General features: G+C 40.1%; 1 protein-coding gene across 1 annotated transcript in view; it reads left to right on the top strand.

Annotated features, from left to right (window-relative positions):
• The window catches only part of USH2A (usherin), a 266,301-nt gene that overhangs the window by 183,766 nt on the left and 69,691 nt on the right, over nucleotides 1–12,844 (top strand). The window contains exons 49-52 of the mRNA XM_053459159.1: nucleotides 1,583–1,748; nucleotides 5,859–6,080; nucleotides 11,867–12,090; nucleotides 12,559–12,769. Of these exons, the coding sequence (XP_053315134.1) occupies nucleotides 1,583–1,748; nucleotides 5,859–6,080; nucleotides 11,867–12,090; nucleotides 12,559–12,769 (823 nt within the window). The remainder of the gene's footprint in view (nucleotides 1–1,582; nucleotides 1,749–5,858; nucleotides 6,081–11,866; nucleotides 12,091–12,558; nucleotides 12,770–12,844) is intronic.

Consider the following 12,844-nt stretch of genomic DNA (forward strand, 5'->3'; position numbering starts at 1 on the left):
ACAGCCGTTCCCTTTATGGCTAAACCAGGCTATTAGAAAATGAGGACTTTTTATATATTTATTACTTTTATGTTCTAACCAACTGAACACTTTGGGCCGAATCTCAAGACTGTTTCCGCGTACGTGCCAGTTGACTTGTACGCCGTGATTTAGTGCCAGATGGATTGCGCGCAGAGTCATAATCGTGCGAACAAATGTTCGTGGTATTAACGGTTAAATTGCCAATAGAGCAGAGACGATGAAACGCATCCGACGATTCGCAGGAATATAGCTGTTTGCTCTGAATAACTAATTTAATAAACTGAATTTCTCAAGTCAGCGTCAAGCCCCGTAATTGAATTTGGACACCTCAGCAGTCTGTTTTTTGGCTTTCTCTGGTTCTGTACCCTTCACATTGAAAACAGATGATCCTACGATTTCGCATGGAGGGGAAACTATATTGCAAAGTCTGCTGGTTTTCTTTTTTGTGAACCTTAGTTTTGATTTTATTTTTTGTGAATGGCAGGTAGAAAACTAGACATGCCCATCCCTGGAAATAACGCTTTGTGTGATACTTACGTTAGAAATTAGAAGGCATTTGGATATGTTATTTACAGTTATAAGTGATCTCCTGAAAGCATAATGTATGGAGGTTAGGAGCAGCCATGTTTAAAGGTTTTTACGTTACTGAGAGGGTGGTAGATAAGTGGAATTGCCTCCCATCACAGGTGGTAGAGGCTAGCACAGCAAGAGATCCATAAGATGAGGCCAAGGACTGATTAAGGTTTGATTCTTGAGATCAGGAAAAACAGGCAGACTAGATGGGCTGAACAGTGACAGATCCTGACCTAGGTGGCAGATACAGGGGGCGGCAGGTTGCCCTCTTGGGTTGGGCTTGTTACAGGGGAGATCTTCCCAATGGAGAGCATCCATAGACTACATTAAAAGGCACTATGCATCATATATATGATGTCATACCCCATAGTGAACGCGGACGCATCAGAGCTTGGCTAGTGGCAAAGGTAAATACACGGCTGGGGCTGATTGGTTCTTATCTGCCAAGGGCTATGTTTAGGTGAAATCTTGTAACTTTTCAACCCTTCACAACACCTCCCACAAGAATGTCGCCTCCAGTAGATGCTATGATGTCATCAAACTAAATGCGTTTCCATTTAATGAAGCCCCTGGTTTCATTGCAGCCTAGCAACCTATTATCTTGTATTTCCTTAGTGTTATAAACTCTAGTTTTTATAAAAGCCTAAACAATCATGTGTCACAGAAAAAAGGGCTGGAAAATAATTCTGTTGTCTAGTTTAAGTTAAAACAGCACAGCCTGTAGGAAATGTATCCTCTTTATTCTATTGAGTCTTATAAGTAAAGAAGCTGCTCGTGTTGTTTCCGTATACAATAAACGTGACTCTACATTCTTGACTAAATATAAGCATTTGTGGCATATACACCGAAAGGCCATACATATATTCATGCATTTACAAGGGGTCCTTGGAGCTGGCATATGCATTGAAGTGCATACGATGGCTGGAGGGTCCCCTATACTTTATTAAACACTCATTCAGCAGGTAAGCCGTCTTGTTTAAATCACTAGGCATGCTGCAGTGGGGTCCTACATGACAGGAGATCTGGATATCGGTGTTGTGGAGATCATTATGTTGCGTCTGGCCTGGATCCTGTGGATTGCTGCAGCGGGAACCTGTATCCAGTTCAACCCTCGTACCAGTGCTGTGGGACATATTATATAAAGGTTCAACCAGGTAATAAAACTTTAAGAATGTACAAAAAAATATTTTCAATTCATTTCTCTTAACAATTCTGATGCTTTCAGTTTTGGAGACAAACGTACTTGAAACAAAGCAAGACTTCAGCGTGTATCAAAAAACACTGAGGCATAAATATTGGGGATTCCGTCACACCATATGGCCATATTTTGCTTCGCCCGCCACTATGTCAAATATTTGATCATTTATGGGGTCATGTCTGGGTTCTTATGTTCTCTATAAAGCATTCAGATGTGGTGTGTATAATCTGGCTGCACAAACCATTACTAGTTTAGCCACAGTAACTTAAGCCTGTATTGATCAGCACCACAGGGAACGAAGTAGAGGGCAGGAGAATACTGTGGAGTGAGCGTTAATATTATAAGTGCCTTAAATTAAGGGATTCTTGATGGTTGCAAAGCTTGTCCTCTGCATTGTGTGTGTGCATATATATAGTACATTAAAGCCCTGGTTTTAGTTGTTTGGAGGATCTTAGTGCTGGGGGCATTTTTGTGAATATATACACAATGGTGCAAAAAAGAAAGTAGACCCTCTTTGAATTCTATGGTTTTACATATCAGGACATAATAAACAATCATCAATCTGTTCCTTAGCACAGTTGGGTAAATACAACCTCAGATGAACAACTCATGACATAGTACACCGTGTTATGATTTATTCAACAAAAATAAAGCCAAAATAGAGAAGCCAGTTTTTCACACATGGCTTCTCCATTTTGGATTTATTTTTGTTGAATAAGTCATGACACGGTATAATATGTCAAGTGTTGTTGTTCATATGTGGTTGCATTTCCCTAATTTTTAGACCTGCTAAGGAACAGAAGATTGTTGTTTTGTCCTGATATGTAAAACCACAGGATTCAAAGAGGGTGCGCTTTATTTTTCACACAACTGTGTGAGTTATTATAATACGGCCTGGCTCTAATATAAGCAAGTAACTCAACTGAGTAAAAATTCAGCATCTCCTTGGTAAATGACTACTCCTTGGAAATCTTATTTTATTTCTATGTTATGTCACCTGATATTCCTCCAATCTCCCTGAATTGCAATAACCATTACTTCTGATCACAGATGCAGGCACCAAGTGATTGGTTGGCAAGACTCTCAGCATAATACTTTATATGTGCAAAGGTACTTGAAACTCTGCCAATTCGTTCTGTGCCTCTCTGACTCTAAACCCTGGCAAAGTAATTCATATATCACAATATTCTGAATGCTCCAATGATGTCATCACAAAATGCTATCACACAGAAGAACTGGCAAAGGCATTTAAATAGTCTCATTAATCTCAATGTACTTTAATGGAATGATTTTATTTCATAACCTCTATCTCCATCCAGTGGTTGGTGATAACTAATCTGTGTTTACATCAAGGGAAGAGAAATTACTTGACCTGTTGTAAATCAGGCTTAAATAGAACAAATTGGGAGCACTATGCAAAAAAAAAAATATGCTGGTCCACAAATATGTAACCCTTTGTGCCCCAGATGAGAGGAACATATGTTTGCCTTGTTCTTTTCCCATCAAGGACTACACGGACATATGTTTTATTATCTGTTTAGTTAATTATAGGCCCATTTCATGAGTTGTTTTTTACTCACTGGCACTTGTTTTTGCTCTTTTTTTCCTTCTTTTAATATTTTTACCTAACAAGGACAGGTAATTCTAGATCTCCCAACATATATCCAGTATAGAAATCCGCATCACGTTTTACTTTAGTAAGAGTCATGAATACATTTCCTACAGAACTAAATAGTATATAAATGCACAAGAAATCCCTTGTATAAATCATTCTATAAGTTATACTAATTACACTTAAACATTTCTTAAAAAAATGCAGTTCCTGTAAGGCAAATACCAAAATATAATGATATAATAATAAAAATATGTGTCTTTAGTACTTTGCAGAATATATACGATACATTTTTCAGCGTATATTAAATGCAAGATCTAAAATGGCAAAAAATTCCCAAAACCAGAATTTATTCCTTAAAATGTAAAAATGGAAATACATAGGAATTTACAACATTAACCCCGTCTGCACTGGATTTCTGATCTATTTCATATTATTTTAATGGACAAAATTAGCTTTGTCCATTAGTTTCTGGAGGTTTGTTTCACCAAAGTAGAAATGTCACAAATTACCGTATTTGCGAATACTTCTTTGTGGAGAACATTTCACTTTCTGCCCATCTCCAGACACACGGTGGAATGTTTAATAGGCGTAGAACTTTTTGTACTGGTGGGACAGCAATGTCAATGTCTCAATGAGGACCAAAATATTAACCTCAACTTTTTCTTACGAATCATAGGCTTTAATGTGAATTTAGCTTGTGTGTTAAGAGACTGCTGTGTCCCAGCGTGTGATGGAGGTCTTCCTATGTCAAAAAAGTGCATGCAATCTCTCGTCCAACGTAAGATGTAATATACCACCTACCGTATCCAATTAGAAAGTTTCAAGTCACCTTGAAGTTGTGGGATCTTATGAAGACAGATCATACGCAACTTCAAACCTCCGGTGTGTGTTTAGTTGGAATTAGTTACTTTAATAATTTTAGTTACTTTCTGGTGATATACCTGGCTCAATTGAGTATAACATTCGGTTTAATCCAAGTAGGACAATCCAGGCTCTGTTAGTTCATTGTTGATTGTTACTCCGTCTTCCACTTTAATATAAGACACAAGAAAGTCTAGCTACATTACTATGAAAAACATGTTTACTATCAAAGTGCGTGACAAGACTGTCATGCGATCAATATTGAAAAGGCGATAGCGCCACATTAATCAAATAATTTGAATTCTGTAGTTAAAATAAAAAATATAATTATGGCGATTCTTTTCTGTGGTTACCATACAGACCTCTTTCAGCTTTTATAAAAGATACTTTTCAGAGTAGTTTGAATATATATGTGTAAATGTCTTGGCACAGCCACCCTGTGGTACAGAGGGTCCCATGTCATAGGGGCCCTCAAATTCCTCTCGGGGTGCAGGTGAATTATTTGATGTTGTCAGTAACGACATCCGCTGCTAATGAAATGTGTAATTATTTACTGCCAGGAACGTGCCAGGTGGTGTTTCTCATATCGCTGGCTCGCAAAAGTGACACCTGGGTTTATTAGCTCCATAAAATAGTACAATGCTGTTCAAAGGTTTGGGGTCTCTCGGCTGTTTTCATGGAAAACAAGGTTATTTCTGTGTGTAACATAATTATAAAAGGGTTTTCTAACGCTCAATTAGCCTTTTAAACTTAAACTTGGATCAGCGAACACAACGTGCCATTGAAACACAGGAGAGATGGGAGGGATAAAGGGCCATTGAAACACAGGAGTGATGGGAGTGATAAAGGGCCATTGGAACACAGGAGTGATGGGAGTGATAAAGGGCCATTGGAACCCAGGAGTGATGGGAGTGATAAAGGGCCATTGGAACCCAGGAGTGATGGGAGTGATAAAGGGCCATTGGAACACAGGAGTGATGGGAGTGATAAAGGGCCATTGGAACACAGGAGTGATGGGAGTGATAAAGGGCCATTGGAACACAGGAGTGATGGGAGTGATAAAGGGCCTCTGTATGCCTATGAAGAGATTCCATTAAAAATCAGCCGTTTCCAGCTACAATAGTCATTTACAACATTAACACCGTCTGCGCTGGATTTCTGATCCACTTCATGTTATTTTAATGGAGAAAATTTTTTTTTTTATTTAAAACAAAAAAGGAGATTTCTAAGTGACCCCAAACTTTTGAACAGTAGTAACTACAAATAATTCTGACTATATACACGTGGAATGACATATTCAGATCCACAGTAGGATACCTACGGGGACACATTTTGTGTTATGGAGCTTTGTTATGGGGTTGGTATTGTATTGCTCCATTTTCTAGCAGACTGGGGATCAACATTAGTCTATTCTTATATTTTTGGGGGGTCTATGAACTCCTGCGTACATTTGTTTACTGTATTGCTTTTACATTTTTTCTAGGCCATTTAGGGCATATTTCTACCCTCTTTATGCACCTCTGACATTATGTGAGTTTTTTAGATATGAACGCTCATCCTGTAATCTGTGTTTGCCGTTTGTTCTAATAGGGGAGGTTTGCTGCTACAACGCGCTAGAGAACCGAGTGTCGGTCGGGGACGGAGACTCTTGCTGCGGAGGAACGCCGTTCTCAACGTCTGGAAATCAGATATGTTGTGGGGGATCGCTGTACGACAAATCCCATCAGCAGTGCTGTGGGGGGGAGATCGCTGGGCTGGACTTTGTTTGCTGTGGAAATGATGAGGAAGGAACGCTCCACAGGCCGTCTCCAGGTAAGCCTGAACGCTGCTGCATTTTCTATCCTACAATGTAACCAAAAAAGTGAGTGGTTTCCCTCAAGAACAGGGGGGAGATCTAGCTGAAAGTGCAAACAATTCTCCAGTTAACATCAGTTAAAAAATTCTTCCAACCTCAACATCGAAAGGGCCAGATCATCTGCTGCTTGTTCTACTAAAAGAAACCCTGCAGTGTCCTCTCAATTCCTATACAGAGTGTTACGACTTAAACATCCATGAGAAGTGATGTACAAATAGTACATTATTCATTAACATGGTCTTTCCATTCTACCAACACAGGACGGCAGTAGATTTGGGGGATTGGTAGCCTTGTTCTACCGGCAGCAGCTCACATTGCTGCGGGATGGATGAAAAGTTGTGGCCCGAGGGCCATAGTTTGGAGATCTCTCATTTAGACCCATAGTCTCCAGATTCAAGGCTACTAATCCTAAGTGATCCTAGGTGTCCCAGTTTTTGCCTGACAGTTACGATTTTCAGTTGAGGAGATACTCTGATCTCTCCTGACATTTCAAATCAATAGAACTCAGTGCATAATTAACTCAGTGAGAAACGTGTCAGGGTTGGGCATGTTCATACCTCACAGCACACACTTCCATGGCGGCCAAGTAGCCACCTTGTGATGCTCTACAGCCCCGGACCTGCCGACCCATGCACCTTAATCTGCCCAATCCCACAGTCGGCCCTGCCCCTCCTTGTCACTTCATACATCCTCGATTTGGACACCTGAAGTGGAGGGTATGTCCATGCATTATGCTGACAAGCTTAGAAGGTGGCCCTCCATAATGTATGTTCAATCTGCGAAGTGAGTTAAGAAATCTCAAGGGTCAACCAAGCTTTTCTTCCAAGCTCACCGCGGATGGTCCTTCATAATGAAGATGGTGAGTCAAAATTTCCTAAAAAAGTGGCTATAAACCACAAGAAAACCCAAGTCCTAGAACCATTCTTGATGCTGGCTGTCCGTAGCAGCCCCATTCAGCTGCCAGCATAGTAATAATTGCTAGTCCACTGCACATAAAATATTTCTTTACGTACTTTATGTCTTAAAGTACTTTTAGCCAGCAGGAGTCCTTTTACAAAATCACATTGAATTGACTTTCTCACACCAAATCAAATCTCCCTCGTCCCAGCTCAATTGTCTTTGTCAATATGTATTTTATAAATGGAGCGAATTAACAGATGCTGCCGGAGCAAAATTGCTGCAGTAGCATTTCGGGTTTTTACTGCTCTCTTTGGGCAAATGAGTTGCGCAGGAGTGTAACACAGGCGCCAAGAGACGGGAATCATGTTTTGCATTTCCGCATGCGAACGAATACAGATAAACACTCGTATATTTCCTTACATCCTACCTGCTTCGGTGCGGGTTTATTTATGCGGGGTCGGCTCTTCCACTAATATTCACATAACAAGCCTAGTTTGAAAACATTACGTAGCAGAGCCTTCCAAATAAAATAAGACATAAATTCGTAATGCTATTATGTAACTCGTGTATTAGAACATCAGATGTTTAGCGTATGCATTTTAATTAGACAGGTACATTAGGGAAAACTGCTATGATTTAAATCGGCATTTAAATCTCTGGGTGTTAGAAACGGCCCGGCATGCATTCTGTCTGGATGTCAAAAAGATATGCAGACTGTACAGTGAAATGATTGTATTGCTAATAGAAACCGTCTTATTTTATGCCAGGTTAATTGGCATGTGTGGTTAACGTAGGTGGGATGGGGCAGGGAATCTGCGTCGAAATGGGGTCTACGTACATTTCTATGATGATGATGTGTTGGGAACACTTAGATTGGGCACCCCCGATCAAAGCACAATAACAAAAAATCACTTATTATTATTATAATTATAAAGTGCGGAGAAAAAGATATGGGAAATAAATGGGAAATTCAGTATTTTCTCCCAGCATTAAAATTGCCATTTTAAGTAGAATATGCTAAAAAAATATATAAATAAAAATATGGCCCCAGTAACAATATATTATAACATATATTAATTGATATCCTAAAACCGGGGATGGTGGCAGGAGCCGCAGCCACGATTGTGCGAGCACAGATCCCCAACACGGCACAGTCGGCTCAAACTAAACCTAGAGGATCGGATTGAAACGGGTACAGGGAGGAGAGTGTGAGTGGTGCCATGTCCTGCAGAACACTGGCAGTGTAGGATCCGTAGATGGGAGACGACTAAGGCGATCAGGGGTCCCGGGTAGGGAACAAATATTACAGCAGGAATGATGGGAAGACTAAATGGGCCCAAATGGCTCTTGTCTGCCATCAAGCGAAGATGTAATGGCAAAAAACAAAACAGTTTCTAGGTCTTGGTGGCACGCCAGATAACAACACTGACCCATAACACCTTGTGCCTTAAGATCCTGCATATGATGGCATTTAGTATTTGACCAATATTATTTACCAACATTACATGCACTTGTAGATTAAAAGGTAGATTAACTTGTAGATTAATTAGGAATGACCAACAAGGTATTTTTACTTGTATAATATTCTGTTTTACCTTTACCTGATCTGGCGAGGATGGCTTGATTGTAGAGAGGGTCATGTGGAGAAGTCAGTGGTCTGGGCATTTTTAATGTTGGATTGAAATTCGTTGCCCGGTGCCCACATTCACTCTCTCACACACTCATCCCTCACATGCTCACATCTTAAATCTGCTTTCTTTAATCTTCTATCTTTGTCCGCATCTCAGCGGACATAACCGAGCGGGAACTTGCGGTGACGCCATCTCCCTGATCCTCCAATCAGGAGAGAGGACGTCACTGCAAGCACCATCATTTTGCCCTCACTTGGACAATATGGTGACACTTGCAGTGACGTCTTCTCCCCCGGTTAGAGGATCAGGGAGAGAATGTCACCGCAAAATCCACCAATTGGAAGAGAGAGTGAACGAGAATGAGTCTGAGATAGCGAGTGAGGTTGTGAGTAAACATGGTCCCACAAATTTTGACTAGAAATTCTGAGCTTTTTTGCTTTCTTCTCCGATTTGTGGCTTTGTACGAATCACTGAATTTACCTAAAGTCTAATTATTAGTGCCAAAAAATTCTAACACTGTCATGTCACCTGCTGCACACCCGTATAATATGTTATAATGATGCAACTTAAAGTTAAAGTGCAAATGCAGCAATAAGCAGTGTGTGGCAATCCCTTGGCTATGGACTATAATTCCCACCATGCCAGGCCAATAGTCAAAAGCAGCTGTAATGCCGTTGCCGATCATGGTTTAGCTTTGCACGCATGTTAATTGTTAAAGAGATAGCACAGAGACATCTACTGGTAGAGACAGCTGTGCTAGGCCTTCCAGCTGATTAATGTCAATTACACTATTTGTGAAATTCACAGAAAAGGGAGAATAATTACAAAAAAAAAACCCTCTTATCTTCTATTATCCTATCTCGCCCCAAATCGCCACGTTGTTAAGCCTGCTGTTCCCACAGCTGTGATTCCCAGACCAGCAATACCTGCGGAACGCAGTAAGCTCTGAAGCCAATACGCATTAAATGGTGTATATTAAACGCCGGCTTAATATTCTGTACGGCTTATGTGCTGGATTGAAAGCTTATGCAGTTTAATACTAATGTTTCCCTTAAACCATTGGTGTCATAGACCTATTGAATTAGTAATTCATCAGCCAGCTGTGTTTATTCATTTCTTCGGTTATATGATGAACATTAAATGATTGTTGGCAGAAACACACGGAAATAGCAATTTATTTATTTATTTGCTTATTTATTTATATTTTCGGCGCGTCTCCGCCATGCGGTTTCTCCTTGACCTTTCGGATTAAATGCGTCGAAGCTTTAGATGCCGCGACGCAGTATGGCCGACTTACAGATAGTTTTCTGCAATTTTCACTGCTGCTGTCGTGCCCGATCTTAAAGGAATAACGGGAGAGAGAGAGGGGGGATGCGATAGAAACATTTAAATACTTAAAGGGGTTTAACAAAGTACAGGAGGGAAGATTATTTCAAAGGAGGGGAAACGTTAGAACATGAGGTCATGAGCTTAAAACTAGAGGCTTGGAGCTTTAGATGTTTTACTTTACTGAGAGGGTGAACCGCCTCCCAGCAGAGGTGGTAGAGGCTAATACAGTGGAGGAATTTAAACATCTAAGCAAGACCAAGGACTGATTGAGCTTTGAGTCTTTACAGCCGGAAAAATGGGGCGTCTAGAAGAGCCGAATGGGTCGGATCTGCCGTCGGATGCTGTGTTTCCATGCTGTTAGGTTTTTAAGTACATTAAAAACAAAACTGCATACCCCCGGAGTTAAAGTTTAAAAGTCAAGTGCTTTGGTCCATGTGATAAATTAGGCAGGGGTCAAGGGCCATGCCACGCAACGTCTACCTCTGCATTTGCAGCTCACCCATGCCGAAGCGATGCACCATGGGAATGAACGCCACACTCGGCTTTGCAACATCTGCTCGCCCTAAGTGAGTTAGTGCACGTCAGACATCTTTATGTCACAATATTGCCGTGATGGATGCAGTCTTCAGAAAATGCTGCATAAAAATCTGGTGTGCTGTTCTGGCCATTAAGTGAAATTACTATTTAAATTAATGGCGCTGTCACAGTTTATCTGTGCAAAGAATGAACGCTGATTAGGGTATTAAGTAATTAGCAATTTATCACGCTGGAACAAGGTTGATAATAATTAAAGAAGTAATGGTTTACCAAAGAAACTGGAAAAAGGGAGTCACTTCGTGTTATGTGACTGAATTCTTGGCTGAAATATCCAATTCTGTCAAAGATGGGATTTTATACGAAGGGATGCGTTATTATTATTATTATTATTATCATTTTTATTTTTTTTTGTTCCCCAGCGCTTACAACAGTTCATTATCAAAATTTGAGTTTGCCTGTCAGAAGTCCCTTAGAGCTATCAGACTAGTGTTTATGAGTTTTTGAATTAGGTCACTGTTTCCATATGATTTATAGCGTGAAACATGTCAGAAGTCTAATGAAATTTAGGATCGGCAAATATCATATGCTGAGCCTAGTCGTCAGAAGAGCTTCTCGTGCGGTCGAATTGAAGGGTGACATTTTATTTTGAGAGTATTTATATGAGGAACAAATGAGATCTGTTACTTAGTGATACAAATGGAACCGCAAATGGAACAAATACTGTTTGTAGCGCACAATGTAAGTATTCAAAGGACACCCCAGCCATCATATGCACCTTAATGTTCTGCAAGACGTGTTCGGCCAAACATGTCCCTTGGCACGTAAAATCGTTAGCACCAATCAGCTCCAGCACTGACTCGGAGAATGGCGTGAGGGGGTCTAATGAGACCCCCCCTGTATAAATGCAATGATAGCACTTCCATTGATTTCAATGGGAACCCCTTCCTGTCACTGATTGGCCACTTCAAGCAGCCAATCAGTTGCGAGAATGGTTGGACAACGGAGGAGGCAGGAAGCTGCAGCTGGGAATTGGAGTTTAACGGAAAGTTAAGAAATGTTCTTGTCTTAGGATCAAAGCTGATGGAAATTGGTTATTAAAAAAGTGATTCTAGTAAAAAGTATGAAAAGTGGCCTTATTACCATAGCAACCTACAGAATTGTCGGTTTGGCAGTAACTATTGATCGCTTTGATAAAAAGGCAACCAGTCTTTAGTTTTTTCTTTAGTTGGTATAAGTTTAGCCAAAATGACCCTAATGTGGAACGCTGTGATAAATAGTTTATCTGGTATACAACATTTTAGCTCCTGAACTGAAATTATTACGTGTGATGCTTTTTTTGTTCGCAGGCTTGAGCTGTTGTGGCAATGAATATGTGAACCTCTCAGAGTCATTTTGCTGTTCCGACTCTAATGGGCAATTTAAAATACATCTAAAAGAGCATGAGCACATGTCATTTAAATGCTGCGAGAGCGAACTTATATCCGAGACGGAGGAATGCTGTAACGGAGCGGGATATAATCCATTCATTCATGCTTGCGCCAACAAGGTTCCAGAGAATTTCTACACTAAGGTATGTCTGCGACCTTCAACTGGAAAACATTTGGCACGCAGGTGGACAATCATCACAATAATTATTGGACGTAACATTCCTGATACCCCTAGTTGTAAGGAATACCTCCCAAGACTACCTCTTTAGCAAAGACAGTCCCTCTTTGGAAACCATACCTTTTTGATATTTGATGGCAGGTATAATAAGTACTACAGTTGTTCCAACGCCATGGAAGGAAGCAATGGAAGTCGTTAAAAGTTACTTCTGTAAGCACTTCTTCAGCAGGGGCTTGAGCGGTTAACCCTTTAAATTTCTTTTGTTTTTTTAAAAGTTTTTGAAGAAATGTAAATAAATATTGTGCTTAGTAGCTAGCAAATACAGAATAAAAGCAAAATTCTGTTTTGGAAAAAGGCAAAATTAAGTGTATTTAGGAAAAAAAAATCTTTATTGAGTGGCTTTAATCATATCTCATTTGATTATGTTTTACAGCAAGAAAAATGTGGTTTGAGTCGTTTGTGCCCGATCTCTTTGGCCGATTCAGCATACTGTGGCCAGTGTAGTTTTAATGTGGCTACTGATTCTTGTTTCGTGAGAAATAGAACTGTGCAAGTTACAGGAACGTCACATGAAGTAGAAGATTTCTGCCCCACAGAGGAAGAAATTGTCTATACTGGAGGGCCAGACACATATAATTTTACAGGTATGGTCTTTATAAAGATATTATATTTTATTATATACCTGTCTTTGCATTAGGGCATGTATATTACTACATTTT

Source organism: Spea bombifrons, chromosome 3 (assembly GCF_027358695.1).
Source record: "Spea bombifrons isolate aSpeBom1 chromosome 3, aSpeBom1.2.pri, whole genome shotgun sequence".
Taxonomy (NCBI): Eukaryota; Metazoa; Chordata; class Amphibia; order Anura; family Pelobatidae; genus Spea; species Spea bombifrons.